Source organism: Camelina sativa, chromosome 6 (assembly GCF_000633955.1).
Source record: "Camelina sativa cultivar DH55 chromosome 6, Cs, whole genome shotgun sequence".
Classification (NCBI taxonomy): domain Eukaryota; kingdom Viridiplantae; phylum Streptophyta; class Magnoliopsida; order Brassicales; family Brassicaceae; genus Camelina; species Camelina sativa.
Genome location: NC_025690.1, coordinates 21,883,513 through 21,899,477, shown reverse-complemented (window position 1 = coordinate 21,899,477; position 15,965 = coordinate 21,883,513). Strand labels below are relative to the sequence as shown.

General features: G+C 36.3%; 2 protein-coding genes across 5 annotated transcripts in view; both read right to left on the bottom strand.

Moving 5' to 3' along the window:
- Positions 1-5,374, bottom strand: part of LOC104699339 (DNA-directed RNA polymerase V subunit 1-like) — a 9,542-nt gene extending 4,168 nt beyond the window's left edge. The window contains exons 1-14 of the mRNA XM_010414657.2: positions 5,275-5,374; positions 4,811-4,937; positions 4,604-4,719; positions 4,450-4,497; positions 3,987-4,151; positions 3,673-3,831; positions 1,700-3,580; positions 1,436-1,611; positions 1,258-1,333; positions 1,013-1,143; positions 659-813; positions 580-607; positions 212-298; positions 31-106 (exon numbers count right to left, since the gene is read on the bottom strand). Coding sequence (XP_010412959.1) covers positions 31-106; positions 212-298; positions 580-607; positions 659-813; positions 1,013-1,143; positions 1,258-1,333; positions 1,436-1,611; positions 1,700-3,580; positions 3,673-3,831; positions 3,987-4,151; positions 4,450-4,497; positions 4,604-4,719; positions 4,811-4,937; positions 5,275-5,358 — 3,309 coding nt within the window. The 5' untranslated portion in view covers positions 5,359-5,374. The remainder of the gene's footprint in view (positions 1-30; positions 107-211; positions 299-579; positions 608-658; positions 814-1,012; positions 1,144-1,257; positions 1,334-1,435; positions 1,612-1,699; positions 3,581-3,672; positions 3,832-3,986; positions 4,152-4,449; positions 4,498-4,603; positions 4,720-4,810; positions 4,938-5,274) is intronic.
- Positions 12,483-14,721, bottom strand: LOC104792849 (rho GTPase-activating protein gacV-like). Of its 4 annotated transcripts, none has more exons than XM_010519091.2 (7): positions 14,592-14,721; positions 14,239-14,281; positions 13,786-13,884; positions 13,474-13,695; positions 13,247-13,348; positions 12,971-13,121; positions 12,483-12,889 (listed from the first exon to the last, which is right to left on the bottom strand). In XM_010519091.2, exons 2-7 carry the CDS (start codon positions 14,260-14,262, stop codon positions 12,678-12,680), a joined length of 810 nt encoding a protein of 269 aa, XP_010517393.1. In that variant the 5' UTR covers positions 14,263-14,281; positions 14,592-14,721; the 3' UTR covers positions 12,483-12,677. The 4 variants fall into 4 exon arrangements, with proteins under 4 accessions (XP_010517393.1, XP_010517395.1, XP_010517394.1 ...); XM_010519093.2 differs by having other exon boundaries at positions 13,786-13,881; positions 14,592-14,717; XM_010519092.2 differs by having other exon boundaries at positions 14,239-14,278; positions 14,592-14,717.

The following is a 15,965-nucleotide window of genomic DNA, read 5'->3' as shown; positions in this document are numbered from 1 at the left end:
ATTCAACAGTAAAAGAACCAGAATTCAAACCTTATTAAGATGAATATGGCCATGTAGGCATGAATCAATTCCAAAAATTTCTGATATAGTTTGTTGCTTTCTGTATCTGCATGCAAGTAAACAGAAAGCAGATTGCAAAGAGGTTTAGTAAAACCGAAAAAAAAAACAAAAATTAACAGAGCAACATACGAAAGTAAAACCCAATTCTTACTCGACGAGGAATTCCACTGCAGTATCTTTAAGACTAACTTTCTTCAGCTTGTTCCTGACTGTGTAAGCAGCATTTTCCTGGCAAAACCTTTTTCCACAATGGCATTCATTTAAATATAGGACTACGCGCCGATCATTAGTAGTGTTTTGGAAATTGACTTTGCAGAGCAGAACTTCCNAAAAACATTTATCTAGAAATCTTACTAAAACATAGTCTTTCTTAATAGCACAGAATTTCGATCACAACTTGGAGGACAAATCAATCAGACTAGTTGAGAAAATATTTTGGTTCATTAAACTTCTGGCAAATAACAAAATTTTGCAAGCCATATAACTAGAAAATTTTGCAAGGAAGACTCTTTCATATACATTGCACCCCCATCAAAGAAGAAACCGACTGGAACGGAAACAAGAGAAATAAACAAAAATGAAAGTGTTATTCAAGTACCTTTGATCACTGTATCCAGCAGAACCGGGTAAATTGTATTGCAAAGAACATCAAGAATTCTTTCTAGATCAGGATCGGTGGCATTGTAGGAGAACATCAAACAAGGCATATCTGAATCTTTGCTCCCACAAGGATCTCGGAAAGAGCAGCACTCACTGTTCATTGAAGAATAGATAATTACAATTAATTAACAGAAAATAAAGTTAAACATGTAGACATAATGATATGAAACAACAAAATGGAAAGAAAATAACTGGAAACCTAGAAATCAACATCAGACTTGCTTCTGGAAAAATTATGCATAACATTCAACAAAAGACGACATTCAGAGGAAAAGCGAATCATTGTACAAACCTGACAGACAAACTTGTTCTCTTGAAGTCGTCAGTAGCTTTCTTCTTTTTCTTTTGTCCTAGTGAATTAATTACATCCTCACACTTTTGAAGGATATCCTGCATACTGATGTTCCAATCTTGCAACAATGTCTAGTAAACCAAAAACACCAATTACACAGCAAGAAAAGGATAATAGGTAAAGTGTTTCTATGACAGGTAAAGGCTTTCATAAAGATTCAACAGTAAAAGAACCAGAATTCAAACCTTATTAAGATGAATATGGCCATGTAGGCATGAATCAATTCCAAAAATTTCTGATATAGTTTGTTGCTTTCTGTATCTGCATGCAAGTAAACAGAAAGCATATTGCAAAGAGGTTTAGTAAAACCGAAAAAAACAAAAATTAACAGAGCAACATACGAAAGTAAAACCCAATTCTTACTCGACGAGGAATTCCACTGCAGTATCTTTAAGACTAACTTTCTTCAGCTTGTTCCTGACTGTGTAAGCAGCATTTTCCTGGCAAAACCTTTTTCCACAATGGCATTCATTTAAATATAGGATTACGCGCCGATCATTAGTAGTGTTTTGGAAATTGACTTTGCAGAGCAGAACTTCCTGGGAAAAGGACAAATACAGAAAACAATTATACAACAATACAGATGATCAAAGCTGTATTAAGGAGGCAGCTTTGATATTGCTATACCTTCATTAGCTCCCATGATGAATTACTATTTGGAGTGGAATCAAGCACTGCCTTATACGCAGGATTTGACATGGCAGTAGCTGCCAATACTCCAACAGGTTCTCCCGCCTCAAAAATACCTTGATGTCCATGTTCAGAATCAACTCCATATTTGAACTGGACGACTGAGTTACTACAGGTGTTTCTTACAGTTCCATCGTTTGTAATTACGATATCCCGAAGAACAGCCATCAGATTCTTAAAGAGAGTTCCAGGCTCAGCTAACCCCCTTGAAGAGCGAACAATAACCTCCCTTGCTGCAATTGAATGAGCCATCTCTTCATACGGATCCAGCCCATGAAAGAAGCAGCCCTTCACTATTCCAAAATCGCCAGATGAAGAAATCCTGCCGTACTGTCTCTTACAAAAGAGAGCCATGTCCTCTACCAGAGTCTTCGTGTAGAATTTCTTCTTGTCAGAAAGCTGAAGACCCAAGAAGCCTGTCTGCTGCACCAGCTTGTTGATTGCTGAGTTACTCTTGATGTCGATCAAGTTCCGCATGGAATATGACTTCAGCATAAAGTTAGCAGCCACTTCCTTCACTTTGTGGATGCTGTTCTCTAGTTGCAATTCATCTTCATATGATAATCTCAACCGAGACACCATGGGTGAAATCTCCCGGATTATTAGGTTGTGAATCACATCCATGTCTGCCCTAGACATGGATAAGTCTTCCAAACTTACACTAAACCCCTCAGCAAAAAGACTTTCCATCAAAAGAGGTTGTAGCGAATCGAAGAATCCAAGTGCCTCCTTTGGACCCTTCTCCAGAAAGATTGAAGTTACAATGCCATTGATGATGGATGCCATCGCATCAACCCCGAAATCAAACCTCAGCAAATCACTTCCATCAACCATGAATCTGTCACCTTTGCAGGTCAGACGCTCTGGAAAGGCAAGCTGTAGAATCTGAAAAACTGTCCAAGCTGGGCCAGATTTACTGGACTTCCTTAGTGCTGGTGGTGGCAGAGACAGAGAGCCATACATAGCTAACTGTTGAGCAGTTGCCTTGTCCAGAAACACCCGCTCCAGCATAACCCTCAAAGACAGTAAAGAATCACAACCCATCTGCAAAATCAGCTGTCCAGTATGGGAGCTAAGCAGTTGCTTCTCCACAGAGAAGAGCTCCATAACCTCTGCCTTAGCACTAAGTGACTGTGGGTAGAACAGATGGACACAATCACCATCAAAATCAGCACTGAGGGGACTACACATCAGAGGGTTAATCTTCACGGTGTTATCTTCATGAACATACACCCGAAGCGCTTGAAGAGAATGCTTATGTGTCGTCGGGGGTCGGTTGATAAACACAACATCCCCATCCATGACCCTGCGATGAACAACCTGCCCAGGTTTAAGCACAGTGTGCGACTTGGATCCATCCCTTAAAGAATAGGTCGTAGAACCTTGAGTATAACTCAAACACAACTTGTTGTCTACTAACTCTTGTAGATAAGTTATGTTGTGGACACTAACCCTTTCCTCAAAAGTGATTCTCTGCGCAATTTCAATTGGGATGCCTACCTCATTTACATCTCTGTACGCATCTCCAGTGATGACGCTACGGGAAGAGAAACCTGAACCCTTTCGGATGAAAAGTGTTCTCATTTTTTCTGTCCAAGCTTTTGAAGATGAACTATCCGAGATCTTAGACACCCCGTATCTCATGTCAATGTTTCTTGTTGCTTTGGCAGTACCCCTAACCTGCAGATAGGTATCCACCACTCTAAACATTCCATTGGCTTCAGCGTGATGCGACTCAAAGTTTGTCTCGCCAGACCTAGAGCTTGTTATGGCTATCACTTTCTTAAGAACGTCTTTTAGCTCAATTCTGGAAGGATCCTGGAAAAAAGAATGAGACAAATCCAGGAGTTACAACATAATCCAAAGCATTCAATAAACTCAACACAGGATTTTAGTGTCAACTGGCTTACCACTGACATGGAGCTGAAACCATCAGAAACATCTGGCACTGACAAACAGTTAGGCGGGACTGGAAGATATTCTATTATGTATCCTTCTTGAGGAATATGTCCCTTTGCTGTGAGTTTCTTTTTTGTTTCTTCAGGGATCCGTCTTAGAATTTCCTTTACCTATTTGTTTTCCCAGCATATGGAAAAGGACATGGAAAGAACATAATCATCAGGTTCCAGAGACAAAACATCTTTAAAATAGAGAATGAATTTAAACAAACAAAAAGAATGTAACCATAAACAGAAACATAAGCACGAAGAAGAAAGTAAAAAACCTCTCTTGCCAGCAGGGGCCGCGTATAGTTGCTTCCATAGCGGTAACCATATCTTTCCAGGAAATTCCAGCAACCCGCCTGCAGTCTTGACCTAGATGGGAGCTTCAGTTCTAGATATGAGGCCCCATCCGATGATCTATCTCTGATTGATATGTTTGAAGCTTCCTAATACAATAACTCAGTAGTTAAAAATCCAAGACGTTCAGCAATAATACATATAACCAGTTAATGTTTCGTGGTGCCACAAAAATACCAATAACTACTGCTTCGCAATAATTAATTATTGTTACTTTCATTGAATGGATCAAAAGAAGCACAATTACTATATGCAACTAGTTGACGGAAAACTTGGACAACTAACTAAATGCTGAACAATCAGAATGTATATGGTCCCATAAGAAACATTTAACAACTTCCTTTTCAGGTAAAAGGAAACAATCAGAATGTATATGGCATTACTCACCTCACAACAGACACCTAATAAGCGCTCCGCCAGACCACCACTTGTGCTCTGTACTCAGAAAGGTGAAAAACATTGGTCGAGATTTTATATGGTTTATGAAAGATTTTACAAAATCATATCACATGGACTTTAAGAAAACTCAACGAGGTAATACCTTTGCCTTCTTTATCTTCAGACATTTCAAGCACAGAAGGCTCAGCATTTGTTTCAGTTCATTAACATGAGCAGGATGGTATATTGGCACTGGAAGCTGAATATAACCAAAATGACCTGAACATGTAGAAACAAAGATCGATACCTGAAGAAGTATTCCAACAAACAATGGCAGAAGAAAAATATAGGAAATACAGAACTGGATTACCTTCACATTTATCTGGCTCTGTCGCACCGCACGATTCACACCTGCCAAACTCCAGAGGCAACCCCAAGAAGGGGTTAGAGAGTTGACTGGCATGATTGATTGAAGATTCACTAATCGATGCTACACACTGCAACAAAGAATTAAAGTCCAGTGAGAAATAGAAGAGTGGCAGAGGGTATATCGCAGAACAACATATATATGCAAAAGTGTAGCACTTAGCATTACACAGAGCTGAGTAGGATTATACTAAAATTCATGAATTTAGTGCCAAGCAAAGCATAACCAAAACATAGAGGGTTTTGGCTATTCGCAATCCTTAGTTCTGAAAAACTAATGATGAACAAAGCCGTACATGCAACTTTTTATCACTCTTGGAACCAAAATTCTTCGAATCCTTGGAGGGTAGGTAGAAAGATGCAAAACAAAATGGATCAAGTCCAGAGAGTATAACTCTTATAACTTACAATCTCATGGTTACTTGCAAGACCAAATGTGATTCCAACAATCTCTCCTTCTAGCATTTCTGATGAAGAAGATTCTTCCTCCATGACACAAAACCCTAAAAATTGAAACCAAACACAAACAAAACCGAGTTAGAAGTTGGCAGATGTAAAGCAACAGAGAAATAAAGACATTTGAGTTATTTAACTTGAGAAAACCCATAAATTTCCAAATAAAAATCGAGTCTTTGAACCAAAAAAAACAAAAATCGAAGAACAACTTCTCAAATCTGGAAAAGAAACAATTTTTCCACTCGTTTCCACGAAATCCAAGCAGTAGTAACACATAGCAAACCAAAAAATCCGAAATTTCAAACCTACATTTCNCGCGCAATTTCAATTGGGATGCCTACCTCATTCACATCTCTGTACGCATCTCCAGTGATAACGCTACGGGAAGAGAAACCTGAACCCTTTCGGATGAAAAGTGTTCTCATTTTTTCTGTCCAAGCTTTTGAAGATGAACTATCCGAGATCTTAGACACCCCGTATCTCATGTCAATGTTTCTTGTTGCTTTGGCAGTACCTCTAACCTGCAGATAAGTATCTGCCACTTTAAACATTCCATTGGCTTCAGCTTGATGCGACTCAAAGTTTGTCTCGCCAGACCTAGAGCTTGTTATGGCTATCACTTTCTTAAGAACGTCTTTTAGCTCAATTCTGGAAGGATCCTGGAAAAAAGAATGAGACAAATCCAGGAGTTACAACATAATCCAAAGCATTCAATAAACTCAACACAGGATTTTAGTGTCAACTGGCTTACCACTGACATGGAGCTGAAACCATCAGAAACATCTGGCACTGACAAACAGTTAGGCGGGACTGGAAGATATTCTATTATGTATCCTTCTTGAGGAATATGTCCCTTTGCTGTGAGTTTCTTTTTTGTTTCTTCAGGGATCCGTCTTAGAATTTCCTTTACCTATTTGTTTTCCCAGCATATGGAAAAGGACATGGAAAGAACATAATCATCAGGTTCCAGAGACAAAACATCTTTAAAATAGAGAATGAATTTAAACAAACAAAAAGAATGTAACCATAAACAGAAACATAAGCACGAAGAAGAAAGTAAAAAACCTCTCTTGCCAGCAGGGGCCGCGTATAGTTGCTTCCATAGCGGTAACCATATCTTTCCAGGAAATTCCAGCAACCCGCCTGCAGTCTTGACCTAGATGGGAGCTTCAGTTCTAGATATGAGGCCCCATCCGATGATCTATCTCTGATTGATATGTTTGAAGCTTCCTAATACAATAACTCAGTAGTTAAAAATCCAAGACGTTCAGCAATAATACATATAACCAGTTAATGTTTCGTGGTGCCACAAAAATACCAATAACTACTGCTTCGCAATAATTAATTATTGTTACTTTCATTGAATGGATCAAAAGAAGCACAATTACTATATGCAACTAGTTGACGGAAAACTTGGACAACTAACTAAATGCTGAACAATCAGAATGTATATGGTCCCATAAGAAACATTTAACAACTTCCTTTTCAGGTAAAAGGAAACAATCAGAATGTATATGGCATTACTCACCTCACAACAGACACCTAATAAGCGCTCCGCCAGACCACCACTTGTGCTCTGTACTCAGAAAGGTGAAAAACATTGGTCGAGATTTTATATGGTTTATGAAAGATTTTACAAAATCATATCACATGGACTTTAAGAAAACTCAACGAGGTAATACCTTTGCCTTCTTTATCTTCAGACATTTCAAGCACAGAAGGCTCAGCATTTGTTTCAGTTCATTAACATGAGCAGGATGGTATATTGGCACTGGAAGCTGAATATAACCAAAATGACCTGAACATGTAGAAACAAAGATCGATACCTGAAGAAGTATTCCAACAAACAATGGCAGAAGAAAAATATAGGAAATACAGAACTGGATTACCTTCACATTTATCTGGCTCTGTCGCACCGCACGATTCACACCTGCCAAACTCCAGAGGCAACCCCAAGAAGGGGTTAGAGAGTTGACTGGCATGATTGATTGAAGATTCACTAATCGATGCTACACACTGCAACAAAGAATTAAAGTCCAGTGAGAAATAGAAGAGTGGCAGAGGGTATATCGCAGAACAACATATATATGCAAAAGTGTAGCACTTAGCATTACACAGAGCTGAGTAGGATTATACTAAAATTCATGAATTTAGTGCCAAGCAAAGCATAACCAAAACATAGAGGGTTTTGGCTATTCGCAATCCTTAGTTCTGAAAAACTAATGATGAACAAAGCCGTACATGCAACTTTTTATCACTCTTGGAACCAAAATTCTTCGAATCCTTGGAGGGTAGGTAGAAAGATGCAAAACAAAATGGATCAAGTCCAGAGAGTATAACTCTTATAACTTACAATCTCATGGTTACTTGCAAGACCAAATGTGATTCCAACAATCTCTCCTTCTAGCATTTCTGATGAAGAAGATTCTTCCTCCATGACACAAAACCCTAAAAATTGAAACCAAACACAAACAAAACCGAGTTAGAAGTTGGCAGATGTAAAGCAACAGAGAAATAAAGACATTTGAGTTATTTAACTTGAGAAAACCCATAAATTTCCAAATAAAAATCGAGTCTTTGAACCAAAAAAAACAAAAATCGAAGAACAACTTCTCAAATCTGGAAAAGAAACAATTTTTCCACTCGTTTCCACGAAATCCAAGCAGTAGTAACACATAGCAAACCAAAAAATCCGAAATTTCAAACCTACATTTCAAACCACAACAAACCCACAAAAACCCCAAAAACACACACATAACGAAGTCATGATCGAGCTTTGTTTTTCCGGCAAACATCAAAAGAAACGAGTTGGGTAAAAAGAAATACCTAAGAATCGACGATTTCAGCAGAGGATTTGACCCGGTTTGGTTCCTGAACCCGGAGAAGAGACGGAAACAACGGGTCGGGGAGACAAGGGTTTTTAAAAGAGGGAGGAATCTGAGTGAGAGAGAGAGAGAGAGTGAAAATGGCGGAACTGAGAGAGAGACCCAGAAAGTAGAAATTGTGAGAGAAAGAAGGTTTTGAGTGACACTGCTTTGCTTCTTCTTTTTTTTCTTCTCTCCCAAAATCTTTTTGTTCTTCAGTCTCTCCAAAGCTTCCGTCTTTATAAACCCACAATTGCATTTGCATGCATAGGGGGAAATTTTTCAGTTACCTAAAGATGTCAATTTTATTTTCTCTTCTCTTTCTTTGTCACACGATTAATAATAAATAACACTTGGGGAAATGCAATTATGGTGATAAATGATTAAACAAATATCTTTCCAAATACANTGACATGGAGCTGAAACCATCAGAAACATCTGGCACTGACAAACAGTTAGGCGGGACTGGAAGATATTCTATTATGTATCCTTCTTGAGGAATATGTCCCTTTGCTGTGAGTTTCTTTTTTGTTTCTTCAGGGATCCGTCTTAGAATTTCCTTTACCTATTTGTTTTCCCAGCATATGGAAAAGGACATGGAAAGAACATAATCATCAGGTTCCAGAGACAAAACATCTTTAAAATAGAGAATGAATTTAAACAAACAAAAAGAATGTAACCATAAACAGAAACATAAGCACGAAGAAGAAAGTAAAAAACCTCTCTTGCCAGCAGGGGCCGCGTATAGTTGCTTCCATAGCGGTAACCATATCTTTCCAGGAAATTCCAGCAACCCGCCTGCAGTCTTGACCTAGATGGGAGCTTCAGTTCTAGATATGAGGCCCCATCCGATGATCTATCTCTGATTGATATGTTTGAAGCTTCCTAATACAATAACTCAGTAGTTAAAAATCCAAGACGTTCAGCAATAATACATATAACCAGTTAATGTTTCGTGGTGCCACAAAAATACCAATAACTACTGCTTCGCAATAATTAATTATTGTTACTTTCATTGAATGGATCAAAAGAAGCACAATTACTATATGCAACTAGTTGACGGAAAACTTGGACAACTAACTAAATGCTGAACAATCAGAATGTATATGGTCCCATAAGAAACATTTAACAACTTCCTTTTCAGGTAAAAGGAAACAATCAGAATGTATATGGCATTACTCACCTCACAACAGACACCTAATAAGCGCTCCGCCAGACCACCACTTGTGCTCTGTACTCAGAAAGGTGAAAAACATTGGTCGAGATTTTATATGGTTTATGAAAGATTTTACAAAATCATATCACATGGACTTTAAGAAAACTCAACGAGGTAATACCTTTGCCTTCTTTATCTTCAGACATTTCAAGCACAGAAGGCTCAGCATTTGTTTCAGTTCATTAACATGAGCAGGATGGTATATTGGCACTGGAAGCTGAATATAACCAAAATGACCTGAACATGTAGAAACAAAGATCGATACCTGAAGAAGTATTCCAACAAACAATGGCAGAAGAAAAATATAGGAAATACAGAACTGGATTACCTTCACATTTATCTGGCTCTGTCGCACCGCACGATTCACACCTGCCAAACTCCAGAGGCAACCCCAAGAAGGGGTTAGAGAGTTGACTGGCATGATTGATTGAAGATTCACTAATCGATGCTACACACTGCAACAAAGAATTAAAGTCCAGTGAGAAATAGAAGAGTGGCAGAGGGTATATCGCAGAACAACATATATATGCAAAAGTGTAGCACTTAGCATTACACAGAGCTGAGTAGGATTATACTAAAATTCATGAATTTAGTGCCAAGCAAAGCATAACCAAAACATAGAGGGTTTTGGCTATTCGCAATCCTTAGTTCTGAAAAACTAATGATGAACAAAGCCGTACATGCAACTTTTTATCACTCTTGGAACCAAAATTCTTCGAATCCTTGGAGGGTAGGTAGAAAGATGCAAAACAAAATGGATCAAGTCCAGAGAGTATAACTCTTATAACTTACAATCTCATGGTTACTTGCAAGACCAAATGTGATTCCAACAATCTCTCCTTCTAGCATTTCTGATGAAGAAGATTCTTCCTCCATGACACAAAACCCTAAAAATTGAAACCAAACACAAACAAAACCGAGTTAGAAGTTGGCAGATGTAAAGCAACAGAGAAATAAAGACATTTGAGTTATTTAACTTGAGAAAACCCATAAATTTCCAAATAAAAATCGAGTCTTTGAACCAAAAAAAACAAAAATCGAAGAACAACTTCTCAAATCTGGAAAAGAAACAATTTTTCCACTCGTTTCCACGAAATCCAAGCAGTAGTAACACATAGCAAACCAAAAAATCCGAAATTTCAAACCTACATTTCAAACCACAACAAACCCACAAAAACCCCAAAAACACACACATAACGAAGTCATGATCGAGCTTTGTTTTTCCGGCAAACATCAAAAGAAACGAGTTGGGTAAAAAGAAATACCTAAGAATCGACGATTTCAGCAGAGGATTTGACCCGGTTTGGTTCCTGAACCCGGAGAAGAGACGGAAACAACGGGTCGGGGAGACAAGGGTTTTTAAAAGAGGGAGGAATCTGAGTGAGAGAGAGAGAGAGAGTGAAAATGGCGGAACTGAGAGAGAGACCCAGAAAGTAGAAATTGTGAGAGAAAGAAGGTTTTGAGTGACACTGCTTTGCTTCTTCTTTTTTTTCTTCTCTCCCAAAATCTTTTTGTTCTTCAGTCTCTCCAAAGCTTCCGTCTTTATAAACCCACAATTGCATTTGCATGCATAGGGGGAAATTTTTCAGTTACCTAAAGATGTCAATTTTATTTTCTCTTCTCTTTCTTTGTCACACGATTAATAATAAATAACACTTGGGGAAATGCAATTATGGTGATAAATGATTAAACAAATATCTTTCCAAATACAAGATCATATTTTGACAAAAAAAAAAAAAAAGTTCTAGAAGAATAAAGGATTGCAAACCCACAAATTTTGTAGTCAAATAAAAGATATAGTGTAAATTCTATAATTGACTTTCTTATTTTTTTTTTAATTTAGTCTTGCTATTATCTATTTTAATCGATCTCCATAAATAAGCATTTCCATTTACAACACGGTATATTTGATGAGCTGAAACGATGAAGTAGATAAATATTATTTTTATATTTGAAAAAAAACTGTAACAATTACTTTTTTGTTTACAACACGCTATGTTTAATTCGATTAGAATCTGGCGGAAACGACGTGTTAGAAAATAAATCGATCGTCATAAATAAGTGTTTCCATTTGCAACACCGTATATTTAATGAGTGGAAACGATGTTTAAAGTAGATAAAGATTATTTTCTATTTAAAAAACGGTAACAAACACAATTACATTTTTGTTTACAACAGGCTATGTTTGATCTGATTAGAATCTGGCGGGAACAACGTGTTAGAAAAAAAAAATATTTTTTTGTTTACCGGAAAAACGGTAACAAATGTGTGGATTAATTTTGTAGAGAAAATAACAATTTTGTCATTATATGTTCATCTAATGTGAGAGATTTCTAAAATTAACTAAATAAACTAATTCCTTAAGTAGAAAATTAACTAGATAACTAGTTGTATTTAAGTATGCAATTAAACATAAAGTTTTGCTATTGTAGAATAAAAACATACATTATACATTTCAATATTTATTATGTAGATAAAAGGAAAATGTTAAACTCTGATATTAGTCCATACTTATCACTGCATTTTAGGTTGAAATAATAGTGCTATTTGAAAATATGTTTTTTCTAAATTAGTGTTAAGAGTGAAACTTGGAATAAATAAACGTTAATGCAATATAGTTTGACTAACTGAATTTTTTTTTTCACAAATAAACGTTTATGCAATATAGTTTGACTAACACATTAGATGACAAGTTTGGGTTGAGTGAAGGATGCATTTTATTTCGTTAATAATCACTCAACCGTTCACTTACTTCCAACTTTTACAATAAATGGAAGTGAACGAAAAATTCATTTAATTCTTAAAAAAAAAAAAAAAAGGAAGAAAAAAACATTGAACGGCTGACCACTTGTGCTTACGAACGAAATAAAATGCTTCATTCACTCGACCCAACCTTGTCACCTAATGTGTTAATCAAGCTCCTATTGATTTTGGTTCTTTTGCATATACACCTAGAAGGGATATTTGCAATTAAACCGACTTTCAGATTTGGTCCAACTTTTAAGGCTATTCGGTTTACTACTTTTACTTTGGATAAGTGGGTTTCAGGGTATAATATTGGTACTGATACAAGTAAGTGATAAAGAAAATTTGCATTTCAAGTTCATCAATTACTTATATTAAAAACCAATAATATCTCGAGAAGACCCACCCAAAGATGCCAAGATGGGTCCTTTCACCTGTTTACCCCCAATACTAACTTGCTAGAGTTTAGTAGTTACTACTTAGCTTCCTAATATGTATTTCAATTCTAATTACAGGAGCTCATGATTCCTTTACTTGTCCCACCTCGTTTCTCTCCTCCTCCTCTTCTGTCCACGTACTTCCATGAGAAGCTCTTTTAGTTCTTCACAAAGAGGTTCTGGAGTTAGTCTAATGATCTCATCATCATCACCATCACTATCCTCCTTTGGTTCCGTCTCCTTCTCCTTTGGATCCGTCTCTTCCTCCTCCTCACTTAGCCATCCACAGTGAAGATTCTCGACACCTAATAAATTATTTCGACCTCAGTAGAAGAATGTTTCATGTGTTGAGATTGTTAATGGCAATGAGTAAAAGCTTTTACTACCTTCAACAGGACATGATGCAAAATCTGCTGATGCTTCTCCCAAATGAAAAGTTGCAGATGATGGGTCTATGACTGCTTCGCTAGTGATTGATAACTCATGAGCTTGGTCTCTTCCATGCTCAACATCCATGTCCTGCACCAGCTCCTGCTCCTGTATTACAAAAGATGGATCATACTGCAAGTTAAATAGCACCTGGATATACCAAGTTCAAGAAACCAGTAATAGTTTCTGATCATGCAAGCAACACGAATCACAACAATGAAGCAACAAATCACATTTGCAGATGATGGGTCCATGACTGCTTCGCTAGTGATTGATAACTCATGAGCTTGGTCTCTTTCATGCTCAACATCCATGTCCTGCACCTGCTCCTGCTCCTGTATTACAAAAGATGGATCATGCTCCAAGTTAAGTAGCATCTGGGTATACCAAGTTCAAGAAACCAGTAATAGTTACTCATCATGCAAGCAACACGAATCACAACAATGAAGCAACAAATCACATTTTCTTCTTCTTGTTCTTGAACCAGTTGGTTAGGTTGTTCTTTCCCAGCTATTTCTTGGTTCTGATCCTCAGCCATCTCTTCATTTTGATTCCCAGGCAATTGGTTGGCTTGTACCACAGCCAGTTGTTGGTTTACTTTCTCTTGCTTTTCAAGACAAATAGAAAGGAGGGAAGCATAGCTTTCATCTTCAATCAAAAACCATTGGTCTTCACCATAGACCTGAAACCCAAACTGGGTATAAGCCTTATTTTCAAAGTTTCAAGGTAAATGTGTTATCAACGAAGGAAAAAAAGGAGATCCTGAACAAACCTCGAGCAATTCCTTAATACTCTGAGTGATGACACGCTCCTGAAACCCAAGATCTCTCATGCGGTCTCGTGCTGCATCCTCTCGCATCAATCCAGCCTTCTGCAAGAAGGGGAAAGAGAAGTAGCAATTTGAAACCATAGAAAAGAGAGACACTCATAGAAGGAAACAAACAAGAAGAAAGACCCATCAGACATGGTTCTATTTCTCCCTGAGAATCATTTGAACAAACGAAACAAACCACCACCTCACTCTTCTGAAAATCATTAAGTCTATTAAGATATCAAATCACTAATTCTCTCCTTTATCTCCATAGTTATTCTACTCTAATGTCTATGCCTATGCTTTTCTCTTACTTTTTCACTATACTCTCTAAAAACTATATGATCCAACAGGTCATAATCCTTTTACTAGCTACCCTGCATTTTAAAAATTAAAAAACAGTAAAGCTTATACCTTTCTTCTTCCTCTGGGAGCCATTTGTATCCCTCTGTAGCTTCTTGAGACATTGGAGGACAAAAGTATTAGTCTTTGGGTTAAAATCAACCAAACAGTGGTCTGTTTATTACAAACCTATGCAACAAAATCAACTGTCGACGAACAAACTAAGAAACAAAACAAAAGTTCAGCTCTTTCCCCAAAATTCGAAAACAGTAACACTAGATATAAATAAAAAATGTCCTAAAAATTTTAAACCTAAAGAGAATCACAACAAAACCCACAAACACCAGCTTCATGACGCAGCAGACAATGACAATGTGATGATGAGTTGTTTCGTTCAGATTTTGATAGGGAAAGAGAGAGCTTACGGGCGGAGAAGATACAATCGGCGTGCGACGGTGGTAGGTTTCTTAAGAAAAAGCCGCCAATCGCCTCTTCGTGTCCCAAGTCCCAAGATGCTTCTTCTTCTTCTTCTTTTTCTTTTCTTCACGACTTTGTAAAGCGAAAAATAATCAAAATTAGTAATTAAAAATAGTCGAGAAAATTTTAATAAAACTATTATATTTGTTTTCTCATTTAAGTCAACCATTTTCTTATCGGTTACTAAGATGTTTTAGAAATGGCTAGGTGCTATTTGGAAGCAGCGTTTATCAAAAAAATCAAAAATTAAACTGTGACTAATTGAGAACTAGTTTTAGAATTATTTAATTAAACTAATAATAAAATAAAAATATATAGTATTAAAATATATGTATAATTCTGCTTATGTTAAAAGAAAAAATATCAAATAAAATATAAAACTATAATATTGTTTATAAATTAAGAATATTTTATGATTTTCATTAAAAGTTTATACATTAGTTATTATAAAATATCATAAAATTTTAATTTAAATGTCTAAATAACAAAATATATATATATATAATTTATATTTGGCTATAAAAATAATCGATATATACAAAATTAAGCAAGAAGTAATCGGATTAAATAGATTATAATCAAATTAGACAGACATAATTGGATAATCAATATTAGATGGGATTAATCATTAATCGAAGCGGAAAGGGTGAGTCTAACAATTTTACGTGGCATAATGGATTCTATGCAAAGATTTTTAAAACAAGAGTTACTACTACACTACCACTAACCTACCAGTCAGGTTTTACGAATAAATTTAATAAACCCTCTTACATGCCACAAATTCTTCTTATTTGGACATTTAGACAAATAAAATACTATATACATTAGAAAATATAAATTAAAAAAAATAAATAAATATATATATAGGGCAAATTTTCAGATCATTTTACGTAGAAAATGTTTTACGGATCGGAAAGAGAAAGTTCTTTTATTAAGCAAAATTGACGATAATTTTATTAAAAAAACTTTGAATTACAATGAACTGAATAGGTGTAAGAGTTACCGATGAAAAGATCTTCAATGATTCAGATGTCGGTTGTCGACCTTCTGATATTTTTAAGATTTGATATTTTCGAATCGTCGAAGCGGCGTGAGTGAAAAAGACTGGATTCATTTAAAATATAGTGTGTGTTTCTAGGGTTTTCTTTTACAATATTTTTTTCCATCTATGCTTTATACTGACTGTATTTATAGATATACATCAAACCTCCATTTTTTTTTGAATTTCAAAAATATCTTTTTTTAATACCTATTGTAAAAAATGTCCACATATGTTGCCTATTTCCAATTATATCTCTTTTATAAAGTTTGATATAGAATTT